The sequence below is a fragment of the Rhincodon typus genome, chromosome 22 (genome assembly GCF_021869965.1).
Source record: "Rhincodon typus isolate 14 chromosome 22, sRhiTyp1.1, whole genome shotgun sequence".
In the NCBI taxonomy this organism is placed as follows: domain Eukaryota; kingdom Metazoa; phylum Chordata; class Chondrichthyes; order Orectolobiformes; family Rhincodontidae; genus Rhincodon; species Rhincodon typus.
In genome coordinates this window covers 30673717-30695496 of record NC_063353.1, presented here as the reverse complement: position 1 = coordinate 30695496, position 21780 = coordinate 30673717, and the positions used below count along the sequence as shown (strand labels likewise).

Genomic DNA, 21780 nt, shown 5'->3' with positions numbered 1-21780 from the left:
TCCAGGTAGTAAACCACCTCTGAACTACCTCTAATGCATCCTTCTTTAAAGAAGGAGACCAAAACTGCACACATACAGTTGCAGTCTCACCAAAGCCCTGTATAACGCAAGCATAAGATCCTTACTTTCATGTTCAATTTCTCCAATAATAAAGAATAGCATCCCAAAACATTTCTTGATTACACGCTGTAGCTGTCTATTTACTTTGTGACTTATACACCAGAGCACCCAAATTCCTCTGCACTTCAGAATTTTACAGTTACTCACCACTTAAGTAATACACTGCTCTTTCCACATTGACATAATAAGAACTGCAGACGCTGGATCAGAGTTAACACACACAGTGCGAAGCTGGAGGGACACAGCAGGCCAGGCAGCATCAGAATAGCAAGAATGTTGATGTTTCGGGTCGGGACCCTTCAGATTTCTGCAGTGTTCCTCCAGCTCCACACTTATCTTTTTCCACATTATACTCCATTTATCAAATTTTTGTTCACTTACTCAAAATAATGAAGTCGCAGGCAGATACAGATTATGCCTTTGTTATGCCATACTTTCTGAACTATCTTGGGTTCATTTGCAAATGTAGCTATCATGCTTTCACTCCAGGTTCAGAAGCTCCATCATTTTGTTTCTTATCACTTCCCTAATGACTGTAATTTCACCAAGTTTCTCTCTGCTTTCCATGTCCTGATTTATAACTACTCCTGGAATTTTTTTGTATTCTCTATAAAGACAGAAGCAAAATACATGCTCACTACATCTACCATTTCCTTAGCATCTACTACTAACTCCCTATTCTCACATTCTAGAGAACCAACACTCACTTCACTTACTTTTAAAACTTTTTAAGAACGGGTAGAAATTCTTACTATCCATTTTATACTATCATTCTTCAGTCAAAATTCTGGAACTCTCTACCTGACAGTATATGAACTACAGCAGGTCAAGAAGGTGGCTCACCAGCAGAGTCTCCAAGACAATTTGGGATTTGAAATAAAGGCAGGACAATAAATTACAAGTCAATAAATGGAATTTGAAACAGAATGTATCAGAATACGCAGTTTTACCTTCCATGCAGTGACGGTTCTCTGAAGTGGCATCAGACTAGCAACATATCTCTCCTGAGGCAAAAGAAAAGTAATTATGTATAGTTTAAGCCATTTCCTTCACACTTAATATGAAATCTCCTTCAAAAGTTCCCTTTTTTTTTTTACATGGCTTAAAAACAGTGGTAAACCAATGATCACACCATAAAAGGTTCCAATGTACTGCGCTATGGGCTGTGCTGACACCCAGGGTGCTCTGGGAACCGTGGAAGCAATATTATACCGATAACGGGGAACCTGTAGATGTAATATATCTGGACTTCCAGAAGGCATTTCATAAGGTGCCACATAAAAGTTTAATACACAAGATAATATCACATAGGGTTGAGGTAATTTATTAGCTTAGATAGAGAATTCGCTAACCAACAGAAAACAATGATGGGTCTTTTTCTAGTTGGCAAAATGCACCTAGTAGGACGACATAGTTGAGTCCTTGGACCCATCTATTTACAATCTAATGGAATGACTTGAATGCAGGGACAGAAAGTAATTTATAGCCAACGTGCAGATAACAAAATTGGTGGGTAGGTAAAATACGATGAAGAAATAACAACGTTACAAATGGATTTGGATACGATATGTGAATGAGACAAAATGTGGCAAATGGAGTTTAAATGTGGGTAAAGTGTGAGGTTATCCATTTTGGGCTGAAGACTAGAAAAGCAATTTATTATCTAAATGGAGAGAAACTTCAGAGTGTTTGGTGCAAAGGGATCTAGGTGACCCCATGCATGAATTGGAGAAGGCTAGTATGCAGGTACAATAAATAATAAGGAAGGCAAATGGAATTTTGGCATTTATTACTAAAGGAATAGAGTGTAAAAGTAGGGATGTGTTGCTGCAAATATACAAAGCATTAGGTGATACTGCACCTGGAGTGCTGCGTAAAATTTTGGTCCCCTTTCCTGTGGGGAGATGTCGTTGCATTGGAGGCAATTCAGAGGAGGTTCACTGGATTGATTCTAGAGGTAAGGGATTTGTCTTAGAAGCAACATTGAGCTGTTTATACCTATACTATCTGGAGTTGTTGAGACGAGATCCAATTCAGGTATGCAAGATGTGAAAGGGCATTGACAAAATATAGAAAGGATTGTTCCACAAAGGGAAACATCTCAAAAGAGGTCATAATTTTACAATTAAGGGGTAGCAAATTTAAATCAGAGATGAGAAGGAATTACCTCATCACAGGATCATGAATCGGTAGAATTCACTAACCCAGAGTGTGGTGAATACTGGGTCATTGAGCAAATTTGAGGAGGAGATAGACAGATTTTTAATTAGTAATGAATCTAAGGGTTATGGGGAGCATAGTGGAGTCGAGGTCGAGATCAGATCAGCCATGATCATATTGAATGGTGGAGCAGGCTGAAGGGGCTTAATTGCCTACTCCTGTTCCTAGTTCTTATGATTTATGGAAGGCAAAACACTGGAGTGGGGAGAAAAGATTTGCCATGTCATTATACAAGCCTGCACACACATTATTAATATAAAAAAGAAAAATGTTAGATATTCAGCAGCATCTGTGGAAAGGGAACAGGTCACATTCCAGCTCAGTGATCCTTTGCCAAAAGTAAGCTTATTTGGAGATACAATTTTTAAGCAAGTCGACAGAAGGATCTGGGGTTGTGTAGAGGTTGGGGGATAATTTGGGAGAAAAGAACAAAATGGAAAGTATGGTGATAGGTATGTGATAACAACCAAAACAGAATCCCCTCGTCCTCATGTACCACCCCACCAACCTCCAGATCCAATGCATCATCCTCCGACACTTCCGCCATCTGCAATCCGACGCCACCACCAAAGACATTTTTCCCTCCCCACCCTTATCTGCTTTCCGGAGGGACCACTCTCTCCGGGACTCCCTTGTCCACTCCACACTCCCCTCCAGCTCCACCACACCCGGCACTTTTCCTTGCAACCGCAGGAAGTGCTACACCTGCCCCTACACCTCCCCCCTCACCCCAATCCCAGGCCCCAAGACGACTTTCCACATCAAGCAGATGTTCACCTGCACATCTGCTAATGTGGTATACTGTATCCGCTGTTCCCGTTGTGGCCTCCTCTACATCGGGGAAACCAAGCGGAGGCTTGGGGACCATTTTGCAGAACACCTACGCTCAGTTCGCACTAAACAACTGCACCTCCCAGTCGCGAACCATTTCAACTCCCCCTCCCATTCCTCAGACGACATGTCCATCCTGGGCCTCCTACAGTGCCACAACGATGCCACCCAAAGGTTGCAGGAACAGCACCTCATATTCTGCTTGGGAACCCTGCAGCCCAGTGGTATCAATGTGGACTTCACATGCTTCAAAATCTCCCCTCCCCCTACCGCATCTCAAAACCAGCCCAGCTTGTCCCCGCCTCCCTAACCTGTACTTCCTCCCACCTAAAGCCCCACCCCCATCTCCCTACTAGCCTCATCCCACCCCCTTGACCTGTCCATCCTCCCTGGACTGACCTATCCCCTCCCTAACTCCCTACCTACACTCACCTCTACTGGCTCCATCCCCGCCTCTTTGACCTGTCTGTCTCCTCTCCACCTATCTTCTCGTCTTCCATCTTCTTTCCGCCTCCCCGTCTCTCCCTATTTCAGAACCCCTTTCCCCTCCCCCATTTCTGAAGAAGGGTCTAGGCCTGAAACATCAGCTTTCCTGCTCCTCTGATGCTGCTTGGCCTGCTGTGTTCATCCAGATCTACACCTTGCTATCTCAGATTCTCCAGCATCTGCAGTTCCTACTATCTATGTGATAGGTTGAAAGGTAGGAGTGATCAAATGACTAAAGGGATTCAATTTTGCATTGCACTAAGAAAACATGATGAGATCAGCAAAGAAACAAATAAATGCACTATGCTAGGGTGTAAATATCTTCCCTCATATCAGAGTTTCTTTAGTTTTTCCTCCCAAAACCAGCCCCTTTTGCTGCCTTGCTTCAACTTCCAGTTTCTGACAAGGGGTAATTGACATGAAACATTGATTCTGCTTTGCTCTTCAAAACACTGCTATACCTGCTGAGCATTTTCAGCATTTTGTCTTTTTATACCAGATTACTAGCATTGGCATACCTTACTCCTGTATATTAAGCCTGTTCTTTGTTAGGCTACGAACAGTATAGATAGCTTTGAAACCTAAATTCAGAAAATACAGTTAAAAAGACTTGAATAAACCCAAAGAACTTTTCTATCACTGTACATCTCAAAAGGGGAACAAACTGCTCACCAGGGGAATAATGAAACTTTGGGTTAGTTCCAGTAAGTGGCGACGGACAATGACGCTCTGCACTTCTGGTGGACGTTTCCTTTGTATACCCTACAATTAATTGAAGACAATGAAAGTCAGTTTATAGATAGAACATTCTTCTGATTAAAAATGTTAGACAATAATGTTGGATGATTTGTAACTGTGAAGACTGCAATTTGAAATGAAAATACTACCCACTAAAGGCAATGATTTCTCCTCATTTAATCCATAATAAATTTTCATTATTTTCAACAAATCATGAAATTTCCCCTAATAAGTTTGCTCCAAGAACAATCTTAGCTTCTCTTGTCTCTCTACATAATCAAAATCTCTCAGTCCTGGTTATTCATCTCTGCATTCTTTTGACAGCCTTCGCTTTTATTTATTGTTCATGGGATATGAGCATCTCTGGTCAGGTCAGCATTTATTATCCAATTTTTTGATTTTCTTAATAAAATGGTGAGCCATCTTTTGAACCATTGTGGGCCACGTCCATAAATTTAACGCACTCGCTCTTTCTCATTGACCTATTTCTAGGGTCTAGTGTACTACTGCATTTCTTCCTCTGAAAACTACTACTTTAATAAACCCATTATTTACATGTAATCTACTAAAGTCTTGCATGCATTGTTAGTTAAAAAACAGCTCACATCCCTATTCGCATTCTTCATGTTAATGTAGCATATGGTTACTCTATGTAGGTTTTCATAAGGTGTGGTACATAGCAGAAACAAGATCTATATAAATATGTAGAGACAAATAAAAAGGGAGAAAAATGAAGACACTCAAAATAAAGGATGATGCTGGCCATCTAAAACTAGTCTAGAGTAACAGTAATCTTAGAGTTTGAAGAACATAGGACCATAAGAAATAGGCATGGGAGAATGCCATTCAGCCCTGAGCCAGCTCACCATTCAATAGGATCATGGCTGATCCAACATTCCTCACATCCGCCCTTTCCCCATAACCCTTGGTTCCCCGGCTGGTCAAGAATCTACCTACATCTTAAATATACACAATACTCTGCCCCATGGCCCTCTGTAGCAAGGAGTTCCAAAGACTCTTAACACTCAGAAGAAATTCATCCTCATCTCAGTCTTAAATGGGTACCCGCTTAATCTGACACTATGTCTTCTTGTTCTAGACTCTCCCAAGAAGGGATTTACCATGTTAAGCCACTTAAGAATCCTGTATGTTTCAATGAGATAGAATCATACGACATGGAAATAGGCCTTTTGGCCCAACTCATCCATGCCGCCAAGGATTCCTGAATTGAACCAGTCCCATTTTGCTTGCATTTGGCCCATATCCGTCAAAACCTTTCCTATCCATCTACCTGTCTAATAAGGTACTTTAAGTGTTGTAATTGTACCCACCTCTACCACTTCCTTTGGCAGCTCGTTCCATATACGCAACACCCTCTGCTTGAAAAAGTTGACCTTCAGATCCCTTTTAATTCTTCCCTCTTATCTTAACCTAGGCCCTCTAGTTTTGGACTCCCCTACCCTGGGAAAAAGACTGTCTTTTTACCTTATCTATGCCCCTCATGATTTTATAAACCTTTATAAAAAGGTCACCCCTCAGTCTCCTATATGCCAAGGAAAACAGTCCCAGGTTATTTAGCCTCTCCTTATAAGTCAAACCTTCCAGTCTCAGCAACGTCCTTGTAATTCTTTTTTGCACCCTTTCCAGCTTAATAACATCTTTCCTACAGCAGGGTGACCAGAATTGTACGTAGTACTCCAAATGTGGCCTTACCAATGTCTTGTACAGCCATAACATGACATCCCTGTATTAAATGTTCTGACCAATGGAAGACAAACACCTTCTTCACCACCTTATCTACCTGTGACACCACTTTCAAGGAACTACATACCTGCACCCCTAGGTCTCTCTGTTTGACAAGAATCCCCATCGCTCTACCATTAATTGTGTCCTGCTTTGTCTTACCAAAATGCAACACCTCACATTTATCTGGATTAAACTCCATCTCGACCCACCATCCCAGCTGATCAAGATTTCATTGGTATAGTGAAGAAGGCTTTCTGAATGTACACTAATTTTGGTGTCATCCACAAAGTTACTAACCATGCCTCCTATTTTTTCATCCGAATTGTTTATGTAACAACAAACAGCAGTGGACCCAACACCAATTGCAGGATTGAGCAAAAATCTCCAATATCTAAAATACAGGACAAAACCCTGGACTTTTAAAAAGTTTTGAAAAGGTAAATAAAAGCTGGAATGATTCCTGTGGAGAATACACAAACACAGAGTGGTGGATGTGATCGATATGGACTTCAGTAAGGTGTTCGACAAGGTTTTGCATGGTAGACTGGTTAGCAAGGTTAGATCACGTGGAATACAGAGAGAGATAGCCATTTGGCTACAGAACCGGCTCAAAGACAGAAGACAGGGATGGTGGTAGAGGGTTGCTTTTCAGACGGGAGGCCTGTGACCAGCGGTGTGCCACAAAGATTGATGCTGGGTCCACTGCATTTATCATTTATGCAAAGGATTTGGATGTAAACATAGGACACATGGTCAGTAAGTTTGCAGATGACACCAAAATTGGTGGTGTAGTGGACAGCAAAGAAGGTTACTTCAGAGTACAATGGGACCTTGATCAGATGGGCCGAGGACTGGCAGATGGAGTTTAATTTAGATAAATGTGAGGTGCTGCATTTTGGAAAGGCAAATCAGGGCAGGACTCATACACTTAATGGTAAGGTCTTGGGGATTGTTGCTGAACAAAGAGACCTTGGAGTGCAGGTTCACAGTTCCTTGAAAGTAGAGTTGCAAGTAGAGAGGATAGTGAAGGCAGTGTTTGGTATGCTTGCCTTTATTGGTCAGTGCATTGAGTATAGGAGTTGGGAGGTCATGTTGCAGCTATACAGGACATTGGTTAGGACCCTTTTGGAATACGGTGTTCAATTCAATTCTGGTCTTCATGCTATAGGAAGGATGTTGTTCAACTCTGGCAACACCTTGGTCAATCTTTTCTGAACCCTTTCAAGTTTGAAGGTTTGAGCTATAGGGAGAGGCTGAATAGGCTGGGGCTGACATTTTAGAAGTTTATAAAATCATGAGGGGCATAGATAGGTGAACAGCCAAGCTCTTTACCCCAGGGTAGCAGAATCTAAAACTAGAGGGCATAGGTTTAAGGTCAGAGGGGAAAGACTTAAAAGGGACCTAAGGGGCAACTTTTTCACGCAGAGGGCGGTGTGTGTATGGAATGAGCTGCCACAGGAAGTGGTGGAGGCTAGTACAATTACAACATTGAAAAGGCATCTGGATGGGTATATGAATAGGAAAGGTTTAGAGGGATATAGGCCAAATGCTGGCAAAAATGAGACTAGATTAATTCAGGATTTCTGGTCAGTATGGGCGAGTTGGACCAAAGGGTCCATTTCCATGCTGTACATCTCTATTGCTCTATGACAAATCACAGAACTGAGATAGCTGCTTGGAACCATTGTTCAGCCTAGAATGCCAATTTATACTGCCTCTCTAAGACCACAAATCAATTGTAATGAACTTTTACACTATGGGCTACCGAGCCCAGACAATATGAGACCTACAGGAGATACTGGACATTCATCTCAATCAATATCAATTTGCAAATACACTACCCATCAGAAAACCAACTAATTTCAGAAGACAACATCAAGAGCTTAAAGAAAACTACAGCCTGGTTTCACGTCAGGAGAGTCTGTTTTTCTGCAGCAAGGCTTCCACCCGCAACATGCAGCTTCAGAACCAAGAACCACAGAGGCTGAACTGAAAAGCTGAGTCGAGATGCCAAATCAAGAGCATCATTGAAACAAAGGACATGCGTAAGTGGGGAAGCCAACCAGTGCTTCCAACATGCGTCTATTCCAAACCAAGAGAACCAACAGCAAGGACCTCAACAACCAGGCACATTTTAAAACCATGTTTTCCTCAGTGGTGAGCTGAAACTCCCAAGACCCAAAGTTCCAAACTAGTTAGCAGTGAGGGGAAGGCGGGTGGTGACAACAACAAGGGTGGGAAGCCTGATTAAAGTTTCTGTCATTAAAATGTTGGTTTTAGGTTCTAATTGTGTTTAATCTAGCTAGTGTATTTAATAGTATTACTGTTCTTTGTATAGTTGATTGCATCAATTTCCCTGTTTTACTGCATTTACCCATATTTCTTGTATTAAACTAAGCTTTTTTGTTTATATTTAAATAAACACAGATTCTCTTGCCCTGCAACACCTGTCAACTACCTTCTTCATTTCACATTGCCTAAATAGGACCAGCGTCTCGAACCAGGGATCTGGGTGGGGGAGGGGGGTGATTTGAACCATTTAAAAATTAGAAAATTACTGATTGCAAACCAGAACCCTACAGATCCATGCAGTACACTGCTGGTCACAGGCCTCCAGTCTAAACAACAACCTTAGTCTCTTACCATCCAGCCAGGTTTTATCCAATTAGCTAGCTTACCCTGGATCCCATGTGATCTCACCCTAATAACCAGCCTACCATACAGAACCTTGTTAAAGCCCTTGCTAAAGTCCACATAGACAATGTCTACTGTGCTGCCTTCATCTATCTTCTTGGTCACCTCTTCAAAATACTCAACCAAAATTGTAAGACACAACTTCCCATGCATAAAGCCATGCTGACCATCCCTAACAGTCCTTGCTGTTCCAAATGCATGTAGATCCCGTCTCTCAAAATCCCCTCCAACAATTTACCCACCACTGACATTAGGCCCAACAGTCTGTACTTCCCTGGCTTTTCCTTGCAGCCTTAAATAATGGCACAATATTTGCCACCGTTCAGTCTTCTAGCATCTAACCCATGTCTGTTGATAATACAAATATCTCTGCTAGGGACCCCACAAATTATTCCCTAGCTTCCCATAACGTTCTGGGATACACTTGATCGGGTCCTAGGGATTTATATACTTTTGTGTGTTTTAAGACTTCCAGCACCACCTCTTCTGTAATGCAGACTCTTTTCAAAATATCACTATTTATTTCCGAGATCCCTAGCTTCCATGTTTTTCTCCACAGTAAATACGGACATGAAATGTTCGTTTAGGATTTCACCCATCTTGTGTGGTTCCATACATAGATGGCCTTGTTGATCTTTAAAAGGAGCCCTATTCTTTCCCTAGTTACTCTTTTGTCCTTAATATACTTGCAGAATCTCTTTGGAGTCTCCTTTACCCTACCCAAAAGTTCTCTCATGTCCTCTTTTTGTCCTCCCAATTTAAGTGTACTCCTACACCTCCCTATACTCAAGAAATTCACTTGATCCCAGCTGACCATACCTGACACATGCCTCTTTCTTTTTCTTGACCAGAGCCTCAATACCGCTGGTCATCCAGTGTTTCCTACTCCTGCCAAACAGGAATATACAGGTACTGAACTCCTGTTATCTTGTTTTGAAAGTGTCCTGCTCACCAGACATCCCTTTACCTGCAAACAGCCTCCCCCAATCAACTTTTGCAAGTTCCTGTCTAATACCATCAAAATTGGCCTTACCCCAATTTAGAAATTTAACTTGAGGACTAGGCCTATTCTTCTCCATAACTATTTTAAAACCAATAGAATTATGGTCGCTGGTCCCAAAGTGCTCTCCTAGTAACACATCAGTCACTGGAGGGAAGGTCTTATGAGGGAAGGTCTTGAGGCTGTTTTCGTTAGAGAGAAGAAGGTTAAGAGGTGACTTGATAGAGACATACAAGATGATCAGAGGATTAGATAGGGTGGACAGTGGGAGCCTTTTTCCTCGGATGGTGATGGCTAGCACGAGGGGACGTAGCTTTAAATCGAGGGGTGATAGATATAGGACAGATGTCAGAGGTAGGTTCTTTACTCAGAAGTAAGGGCGTGGAATGCCCTGCCTGCAAAAATAGTAGACTCGCCCACTTTAAGGGCATTTAAATGGTCATTGGATAAACATATGGATGATAATGGAATAGTTTAGGTTAGATGGGCTTCAGATTGTTGCGCCGACCTGTGAAACCATCGAGGGTCGAAGGGCCTGTACTGCGCTGTAATGTTCTATGTTCTACTTGCCCTGCCTTATTTTTTAAGAGGAGGTTGAGTTTTGCCACTTCTCCAGTACAGCCATCTACATATTGATTGAGAAAGTTTTCTTCAACACACTTCAATTCCTCCCCATCCAGGCCTTTAACGCTACAGCAGTCCCAGTCTATGTTTACAAAGTTAAAACCCCCTACTATTACAAACCTATGATTCTTACAGATGTGACATTCCTACATATTTGCTCCACAATTTTCGACTGATTATTGGTGGGGGGCCTATACTACAATCTCAAAGTGATCACCCCTTTCTTGTTTCTGAGTTCCACTTCATTGGACAATCCCCAGGAACATCTTCTCCAAGTACAGCTGTGATGGTTTCCTAATCAAAAACACCTCCCCCCGCTCTCCTGTCTCCCATTCTATCCTTCCTATAGCATCTGTACCGTGGAACATTGAGCTGCCAGTCCTGACCCTCCCTCAGCCATGTTTCTGTAATAGATAAGATATTGCAGTCCCATGTTCCCATCCATGCCGAGTTCATCTGCCTTTCCTGTTAGGCCTCTTTCATTGAAATAAATGCAGTTTAATTCACAACTCTTCCCTCATTCCCTGCCATGCCCTTGCCTGCCTTGTCTATTTAAGTTGCTCTCTTTAACTCCTGTACCAGCCTCAACCTTTTTTCTTGTCTCACTACTGCTGAGGGACTCACTCCCTCTGCCAGACTAGTTTAAACGTTCCTGAGTAGCTCTAGCAAATCTCTCTGCCAGGATATTGGTTCCCACTCCAGTTCAGGTACAACATATTCAGAGTGTTCTGGTCACTTCTGCCCCAGAAGAGATCCCAATGGTCCAAAAAATCTGAAACCTTGCCCCCTGCACCAGCTCCTCAGCCACCCATTCAGCTGCCCTATCTACATATTCATTCTCTCACTAGCACATAACGTCAGGAGTAATCTAGATATTACTAACCTCGAGGTCCTGCTTTTTAATCTCCTGCCTAACTCCCTATATTCACTCTGCAAGACCTCATCCCTTTTCCTACCTATGTCAATGGTACCAATGTGTACAATGACCTCTGGCTGCTCACACTCCTTTGAGAATTTACAGAAACTACTGAGACATCCTTCACCATGGCACTAGGGAGGCAAAACACCATCTTGGAGTCTCGTTCGCATCCGCAGTCTATGTCCCCGACTAGAGAGTTCCCTATCACAATTGCTCGCTTGGATTTTGCCGTAGCCTGCTTTACAGCATAGCTTTTTGTGCTGCAATGACCTGGCTGCTGCTGCTACTATTTTACCCTGAGAGGCTATCCCCCTAACAGTACCTCATTTTTCTAAATTCCTGAGAGTAGAATCCCAGCCTGTTTAACCTTTGCTCATGACTATCACTCTGCACCAGGGATCATCCAAGTGAACCTTCTGTCAATTGCTTCCAATCAAATATCTTTCCTTAGAAAAGGGGACCAAAACTTCTCTCAGTACTCCATGAAAAAAAAATGATCTGCAGATGCTAGAAATCTGATACGAAAACAGAATTGCTGGAAAATCTCAGCAGGTCCAGTGACCGCTCTTCAGAGCTGCACCCAAAACATTAACTCTATTTTCTCTCCACAGATGCTGCCAAACCTACTGAGATTTTCCAGCAATTTTTGTTTTTGTCACAGCACTTCAGATGTGGCCTCACCAGCATTTTGTACAGTTGTAGTAAGACTTCCCTGCTCTTATACTCCAACTCCCTAGAAATAAGGGCCAACATTCCATTAGCCTTCCCGACTACCCACTCCACCTGTGTGCCACGTTTGAATTTTATGCACAAGCACGCCCAAATCCCCATGCGTTGCAGCTTTCCGCAGTTTTTTCTCCATTTAAATAATACCGTTCTTTTGTTCTCCCTTCCAAAAACAATTTCACATTTTCCCACATTAGACTGTATTTGCTAACCTTTTGCCCACTTGCTTAATCTATTAATATCTCTACGGGTAAGCCATTTGTATCCCTGTTGCAACTTGTCTTTCCACCTATTTTTCTGTTGTTTGCAAATTTTACTGTTGTTTGCAAATTTTACTATAGTACCTTCACTTTGTTCCTTCAAATCATTAATATATATTGTAAACAGTTGCAATCTCAGCACTGATACTTGTGGAACTCCACTGGTTATTGGTCACCAATTTGAAGAAGAACCCTTTATTCCCACTGGCTGTTTCCTGCCCATCAGCCAATTCTCCATCCATGCCAATATACTACATCCAACACCATCTTATGGCAAACTTTTTTTTGAGGTACTTTGAAGCCTTCTAGAAGTCTAAACAACATATCTGTTTCCCCTCTATCCACTGTGGCTGACTCTTCCTCAAACACTCATAAGTTAGTCACATGGAGCTTTTACCAGACATTGAAGAGTTAATAAGGTTTTAGTTCACTCAGAGATAACACTGCATGGAGTATGGTGATGGAGTTCAAATTACATTGTTGCTCCCGCATAGGATGTAGGAGAGGGAGTTACAAAAGTTAGATCCTATGTAAAGCACCTGTAATGGACGTGTTGGAATTCAATCTAGAAGCAGGGGGAAATCACACCAACAAACTTGTATCTTGAATTTTGCTGACTCTTTCAAGTGTTATGGCTGCTGCACCCATCCAGATGAGGGGTAGGTATTCACTTACATTCCCCACTTTAGTACTTTCTGGTGAGCATCTGAAGATTAGGAGTACCTCAAGTCTAACTGAATTTAGTTACGCTGCATATACTACTGGTCTATGTTCAAATTCTGGGCAGTGGTGGCATGATACCTGAAGCAACAGATAGTCGAAACTAGAATGCTTCAAGGGACTATAGTAGTAATGTCCTCGAGCTGCAAACAAACAACACCGCAAATCTTTGTGTCCAGCATCCAAAGAATTTTCCTTTTTACCTCTCCCACTGATTTCAATTTTTCTAGGGCTTCTTGGTGCTATATCTTTTGTTACAGTTGATGTTACTACTTGACAAGTCAGATCCCAAAATGAAATCTGGCCTGATTGCCACTTAAAACTAATCTGTCTTTCACTAAAACACAAGTTCACAAGGAATTGGATCTTGATTTAAAACTAAAACAAAAGTCTATTATATAAGAGAAGTTTCAGAAAGCTTTCTACGTATAACATGGTTTGAAAAACTTCAAAACACACCGCAAAACTAAATCCCAACTTCTCCCCAACAACCTTACTTTACAGGTACTCAAAAAACGAATACATTTCCCCCCTCCGCCATCCAGAGATTTGACTTAACTTTTCTTTCCTCAGTTTCTGTCCTATGAGCTATGAAGCCGTTTCCTTGAATCCTCACATAGTAGAGATTTGACTTTCTCAGCTTTGAATAAACAACACTCCTTATCTCTAAGTTTTCACAAACAATACTGAGTTAATTTATTTCTTCATTGTCTGAACAATCTCCTTTTTAAAAAAAGCCTACACTTACATCTAACTTCAGTCAGGTCTCCTGTGAACTGCCCCTTTCTACACTCTAGGTTTACTCTAAGCTAAAATCAATACTTTATTCTAAAGCCAAAAGCAAGTAACATCTATCAATGCTTTTTCTCTCTATCATAACCCCCACAATATAAACAAACTCTCATTAAAGCTCTGGGAGACTTTCAGTCATCTACACTGACACATATTGGTTTAATATCATGGCTCCTGAAAAACTGTTCTGGTTAACTTTAAACCACTTCACAAAAATAGAGTAATGCCCATATGTCACTAAAACTCAAACTCTAACAAAAAAATGATTAACATAAATCACACACCTTTCATCACACTGTTTGAAAGTTGCCTTCATGGAAGAACAGCTATTCTCTCTTCTCTTATGGCACTTAATTCTTCTGTCTAATGATAGAAAATTAGACAGTGGACATAAAAAGGGAAACTTTCAAACAGGAAATGAACAAGGTAGAAATAAAGCATACTTACATAAACAGTAAATTAATTTCATAAACGCTAACTTGCCTTTGATGAACATTAAAATTAAACTGTAGCTTAAAAAACCATAATCCAATTCTAAAGTGAAGGATGCAACACAATATAAAAAAAGAGACAAAGTGAATTAGCAGACTAGAAAGTCTAGGAAAGGTTGTGCCACAAATTTTCTATACACATTAGAAATTACAGTCAGAACTACAAGACAGAAAAGAAAATATTCATGTAGGTGTGAAAAAATGTCAGAGATATACATAAACTTTGCCCTGATTGTCAGAATGTGCCAAACAATAAATCACAATTTAAAACAGATTGTTTAAAGAACTCTTTCTTAGAAATTGAAAGCTATTGTTTCAGATTTCAGAGGGAAACTTGACTTAACAGACCTTAAGTTTTATTTTTATATTTGGTTCTCACGTCATCAGTCACTAACCATATTCATACAAGGCTGTCACTTTATTTTTAACCAAGGAGCACACGTTTAATAAACAAAAGAAGAAAAAAACCAAAAACTACATAAGACATTTTGAAAAGATCTTATCATAAAAAGTATCAACTTTTTTTTCCTAGCAATATCCCTTACGGACATACAACTCCAGTGAAGTATTACTCTATCCTCACATTAATTATTTTTGTAAAGGCTGTCTTTAGCTCACAGTGCCAAATGTTTTTGTGACAATCTCTTTAAACGGCTTGAACAGCACAGAAAATTAAAACGCTATTTACCTCTGCTTTACAATCTAAGTTCCCAAAAATAACAGGCTTTCACCACAGTGTCCATGTATCTTCCTTTTATCTTGTACCTTATGATTCTATATCATAGTTAGAGGAACATCATTGACCTCAGCACTTTCTAGGTTAAGGAGAAAATAGTGTCACCTTGGTATCTTACCAAAGCAAACCAGGATAAATGCCAAGATCTTGACTTGGTCTCACACTAAAACAACTATGATTTACCTTTAAAAGTCGTTTAATAAGTGCCTTGTCTTTGTGCAAAAATGTTTTGTAAGACGTGTAGATACCTTTTGGAAAACAAAAAAAGAGAAAATCTGTTTTAAATTACTTTTACACATTTTCTTTGAGAGAGAAGCAAAGTCTAATTACAGATGAGCTATAGCAAGCAGGCTGCTATATACTAATGGAGATTTTGCCAGCAAGTAGCTGATTGGTCTGTAAAATGCTGACCAGTTGGTGATGACGAAAGCGTTCTGCCTCTCAACAATTGAGAGATTGGCTCCTAGGTAACTGATCAGTTCAGGCATGTGAATGTTTGGAAAAAGCTCCTTCAAAAGGGAAGGAGCTGTCCCCTTCTCTGCATTAAAAACAAACATCTCGTGTCCCGTCAGCAGTTATTATAAGCTGTGTATTTTTTTTTTTTTAAAAACCTGTAAGATCAGAGAACAAAAAAAAAAACGAAGAATGAACAAAGAAAATTGCAGCACAGGAACAGGCCCTTCAGCCCTCCAAACCTGCACCAACATGCTGCCTGTCACAACTAAAACCCCCTACCCTTCTGGGGACTGTATCCCTCTATTCCCATCCTATTCATGTATTTGTCAAGACGGCCTTTAAAAGTCACTATTGTACCTGCTTCCATTACCTCCCCCAGCAAGTTCCAGGCACCCACCACCCTCTAAAAAACTTGCCTCGTACATCATCTTTAAACCTTGCCCGTTGCACCTTAAACATATGGCCTCTGGTAACTGACTCTTCCATCTTGGGAAAAAGCTTCTGGCTGTCCATTCTGTCCATGCCCTTCATAATCTTGTAGACCTCTATCAGGTCACCCCTCAACCTCCATCATTCTAGTGAGAACAACCAAGTTTGTCCACATCTCCTCATAGCTAATGCCCTCCATCCTGGTAAATCTTTTCTGTACCCTCTCCAAAGCCACCACATCCTTCTGGTAGTGTGGCAACCAGACTTGAACACAATATTCTAAATGCAACCTAACTAAGGTTCTATAAAGCTGCAACATTACCTGCCAATTTTTAAACTCAATGCCCCGGCCGATGAAGGTATGCATGCCATATGCCTTATGTGAACCAGCTTCCCTATGCCTCTTGCATGCTAATGCAAGTAGTCAGAGAAGTAATATCTGTAGCAGCATGTCCCAACAAGCCAAAAAGGGTCATCTCAGTGGACAGGAACCATTGAACTGCTTTCTAAGTCATTCCCTCTGTCCATGAGGCCCATTTTTGAAAAAACAGTGTCTGTCTGTGTGTGTGTTGAGGCAGTTTGTAAAAGATTAGCATTCGAACTAGGAGAGTTGTATGTCAACTGATCATAATTGTTTACCTATAGCAAGAATTTATTTATCTATAATAAATAGAAACATGGCCTGTGCTTACTATCAACCAAAGTCTAATAGAAAGACAAATCAGGGAATTCTGCTTACTTTTCAAAGTCTTTAATTTTTGTGACAGCAGCAGAAGTAGTGGGGCTTGATTCTCAGCACACTACTCCAGTGGGATACAACATGGAAGAAAGCAATTGTTTTTAGACTGTTTACAGTCTGAATATTATTGTATTCCTTTAAAAAGACTTAAAATTAAAATATTCAGGAAGTATTACTGAGACTAGCAGATAAAAACTTTAAAAGGAAAATGGATGACTCTCTCAAAACTACAGCAGCAGTTTGCCCCTTATCTTCTCACAGGTTAAAATATACTAATCAAAAGAATGGTTAGCAATAGACAATGACTAAACTAAACTAAACTTACGGAAGAGGTCAGTGATAAATGTGACGGAATGGATACCAAACCAGGGTTAGAGGATACATTTGTCATGGACAATGAGGGAGAATGTGTCAATGATAAACTTAGAGATATAAGAAAACACCAACATTGTGGTAACCAAAACAGCAACGGAATGTCCTTTTAGTAATGGGCTGTGTAAAAGAAGGCACTTGGTAATAGATGAGATAGCTTGTAAAATCCCAATGGACCAACCAAATTATAAATTTTTTTAAAATTCACTCACGGGATTGCAGGTGCCGCTGGCTAGATTAATCACCCTATGGGCAGTTAAGAGTCAACCACATCACTATGGGTCTAATGTTAGGCCAGACCAGGTAAATATGACAGTTTCCTTCCCTAAAGGACATTAGTGAATCTGATGGGTGTTTCCGATTGGCAGTGGTTTCAAGGTCATCGTTAGACTCATACTTCCAGATTTTTATTCATTTAGAATTCTACCACCATCTGCTGTAGTGGGATTCAAACACAGGTCCCCAGAATATTACCTGGGTCTCTACATTAATAGTTTTGCAATCTTACCACTAGACCATGCCATTAACATCTGTCCTGGCGTTGATAGCCCATATGAAGAATTCATTGTTACACGATCTTTTTTTTTTGGGAGAGGTGTGGTGGTGGTGGTGGTGGGTGGGGAAGGAGGTGGCGGCGGTGCCATAGTCCATACCAATTCACTTGTTCCAGACTGGCAATTAAGCCTTCTGTTTACTGAGAGCAGGCCCTTGCCTATGAATGTATGTTGCTTCTGGCAAGCATAAATGAGCCACATTTAATAAAAACCTAGAATTAAGAGTCTAATAGTGATCATGAAACGTCATTGTTGATTGTCAGAAAAACCCATATGGCTTGCTAATGTCCTTTAGAGAAGGAAATCTATGATCCTTACCTGGTCTGGTTGACATGTGACTCCAGATCCACGGCAATGTGGAAGACTTTTAATTGCTCTCTGAAACCGCCTGGCAATGTATCAAATAACAACCATTACAAAGTTTCTGAATAGAAATGAAACTGGATGGCCAACTGGCATCAGCTCAGGCCTCAGAAAAGAAAACAGCCCTGTTGATCCTGCTTTCTTGGGTACGCTTGGGAGCCTGTGCAATAATTGGGAGAATGGTCTCAGACTAGAATGCTCATGAAATCATACTTTACAGACAATGCCCCAGACACCCCACCAGCAAGACAGGCAAGCACAGTGAGATAAGTTGGGAGGGAGTTGCCCTGGGAGCCCTCAAAATTGACTCTGGACACCATAAAGTCTCATGGTATCGATTCAAACATGAGCAAGGATATCTCCTGCTGATCACCACAGTGTCCAGTAGCTGATGAATCAGCACCGAGCGTGTCAAGGGCATAGAAATGTACTCTGAGTGGGGAATTTTGATTTCCACCATGTGGATTAGGGTCAACACGACTGATAAAGTGGTTGACTCCTAAAAGGCATTGCTGCTAGACTGGATCTGCAACAAGTGATGAGGGAAACAAGCAGGAAAAACATACATGACCTCATTCTCATCAATCTGCCTGTTGTAGGTGCATACATCCATGACAGCATCAGTAAGAGTAACCACTACAGAGTATGTGTGGAGAAATCACTAACTAGACCTCAGTTGCAGCATTATATGCAGTTCTGGGCACTACACTTTAGGAATTATTTCATGGCCTGAGAGGGGTTGCAAAGGAAGGTTAGTGGAATTTTCCTGGAGATGCAAGGCTTCAGTCACACGGAGAGACTAGAAATCCTCTTGTTATTCTCTTTGAAACAACATGGGTTAACAGGACATTTGATAGATGTGTCCAAAGATCAGGAAGGGCCTTCAGAGAAACCATTTCCACTCGAAGGGTTGTTAGTCAAAGGGTACAGTTTAGGGTGACTGAGGGAAAGAAGAAAACTAGGTGATGTATGGAAGAGAAAAAAAAAGTCAAAAACAATGATTTAATTGTGCTGCCTTAAATGGTGATGGAAGCAACTTCAATTGCAGCTGAAAATGGGATTAAAAATGGAGGGAAAGATTTACAAGACTGTGGGGGAAGAACAAGGCAGTGGGACTAATTGGGTTACTTCATTAAAGCACATGCAGACATGCTAGGCCAAATGGCCTTCTGCACTGTATCATTCCTTTATTCAATGATGAAAGTAATTGATTTCTTATTATTGTCATCCAAGACTTCAGTTGTTGGGGTTTTTATCTGGCTCATTTATCTCAGGGTAAGAGGAGTTACTTTCATTGGTAACTCTTCCAGCGCTTTAGAGGTACAATCTATTGCCTAATCTGTCTTTCACAACTTGTAGGAATCATGATTTCCGACCCTCTTATTTCTGTTGGTTCAATTACAAAATCCGCTAAAGAGAAATCAGACCGATCTGAGAGGTGTGGAATATCATTGGATCATGTCTGCCTCACTGCACCACCCAATTCTCATCAGGAGGTAATCTTCGTTGTCTGGACTGAATTTGAACTCATTTTTCAAAAGTGAAAGATCAGTGAATGTCTGTTCGTGATACTCCATCTTAACTTTCAGAAACTCCTTTTCTACAGTCTAACAAGCTGAAAAATGACTTGGAGAATGATCCCAGTCCAAAGAATTGAAACATAGAATTCTTAAGAGGCTTGACAGGGTAAATGCAGAAAGGATATTTTCACTCATGGGAGAACTTTGGACCAGAAGGCATAGCTTCAGAATTAGGAGGCACCAATTTTAAACTGAGACAAGGAGGAATTTCTTCTATCAGAGAGTTGAGCGATTTTGGAACTCTTTGCCACATACAGTTGTGGGGGCAGAGTCCTTGTGCATATAATAAAGACTACTGATCAAGAATCAAGCCAAGTCAAGGGTTATAGGGAAATGACAGGAAAGTGGATGTCAAGAGTGTCGGATCAGCCATGCTCTTATTAAATGGCAGAACTGTTGACAGCCCGAATGGTCTATTCATGTCCCCATTTCTTATGGTCTAAAAGGAGATTTCCAGTACCTGGTTTTGTGTCTAGTGTCCTAAGCTTCATCAGTTTCTTGACTTTAATTTGTTTCGGTAAATCACCTGAAAAAAAAGGAAGATTGCCAAGTTAAAGGTTATGTTTCAAAGGGAATTCAATAACCTCTTAAGTATGGAGCTCAAATTAAATTATAGTATATCAATGAGAATATGTGACAGACTGCAAAACTACACAAGCTTGAAGCATGCACAGAACAGGCAGAAGACATGGGGCAGAAGGCAGACACGTTCTATACTCGCAAACTGGAACAAGATGATGGCGCAACTGAATTCTTCAGTCCACGTGATACAAGGGTGACTGGCTGAATTTGATTTTCAGATGTAAAGTCTATCTCCTTATTTGATTAGGCTTCCTGCTTGTGGAATACTTGCTCAAACAGCAATAACTAAATGCTAGCTGTCTAATAACAGGAGAATGAGCCAGTTGTGAGTTGCAAAGGTGCTGCTTCTGCTTCTGCTTCTTAAATGTATTAAAAAGGTTTGGGTTCTACGGAGGATATTTCCTTGATTATCAGAGAACAGCTCCAATTAGCTGAAAAAAATAGCTGAAAAATAGGAAATTAGCTTCATTCTGTTTGGTAAGTTTATGGAGTATGTCTCTGTGGAACCACAGGTGTTTTCTTGTGTTAATTATTACAGCAGTCCAAAACCTGATCTTATCTCCCACTTTATTTAAAGCCTTGCACACTTCTTCACTTCAATGTCAATCAAATATTCTGTCTTACTTACTCCAGACAGAAAACAATTCTGTACTCTCTATAATGAACAACTTTTACAAGCCTAGCTTTCTCCTGAGATAATCTTGAATTGATAATTCCGCATCACTCATCATAGACAAAACAAATAACATTTCCTTAATCACCTCAGTAAAAGTGTTCATAATTTTAAAAAACCTCTATCAAACATTCTTAGCAACAGTGAAAAAAGTGTGTCACGATTTATCTCCATAAATAGATCCTGATGTCATCTGACTTGCATTTCCTAAGTACACTGTCATCATTACACAGCATTCACCTGTATCCTAATCCTTCCCAGAACAATAGGGCTGTCCTTACTTTCCACCCCACTAGCCTCCACATTCAAAGAACCATTCTCCACCATTTCTGCCATCTCCAGCAGGATGCCACCACCAAACAAGTCTACTTATCCCCTCCACTGTTAGCATTCTGCAGGGACTGTTCCCTCTGCGACAACATGATCCACTCCTCCATCACTCCCAACTTCCCAACTCCTCGATAGCACCTTCCAATGTAATCACAAAAGGTGCACCCTTGCCCACTCATCTCCTCCCTCCACAATGTCCAAAGCCCTGAACACGTTTTCAAGGTGAATCGGTCTTTTACTTGTACTTCTTTCAAATTAGTTTACTGTTTTCACTGCTCAAGTGAGACCAAACAGAGTAGCCCCTTTGTGGAACATCTCCACTCTGTCCGTAGGAATGACCCTGACCTTCCAGTTGCTTGTCACTGCACAAAAAAAAAAACACACAACACGTTGCTTTCATGCTAACATTTCGGTCCTACTACAATGTGTCAAAGTTGAACACAAATTCAAAGAACAACACTCATTTTCCACTTAGGCACTTCCCAGCCTCAAGGACTCAATAACGAATTTCGCATCTTTATACCTGGTCTCATGACACCTGGCCTGCATTTTTCTTGCATTCTTTTCAGCCCCCGAACTTTTTTTTTTTAAAAAAAAAC

The 21780-nt window shown here is 40.9% G+C and overlaps 1 protein-coding gene across 1 annotated transcript in view; it reads right to left on the bottom strand.

Annotated features, from left to right (window-relative positions):
• Positions 1-21780, bottom strand: part of LOC109913411 (DENN/MADD domain containing 6B) — a 99117-nt gene that overhangs the window by 690 nt on the left and 76647 nt on the right. Inside the window, exons 15-18 of the mRNA XM_048609969.1 lie at positions 20057-20122; positions 15287-15351; positions 4330-4419; positions 1071-1124 (exon numbers count right to left, since the gene is read on the bottom strand). Of these exons, the coding sequence (XP_048465926.1) occupies positions 1071-1124; positions 4330-4419; positions 15287-15351; positions 20057-20122 (275 nt within the window). The remainder of the gene's footprint in view (positions 1-1070; positions 1125-4329; positions 4420-15286; positions 15352-20056; positions 20123-21780) is intronic.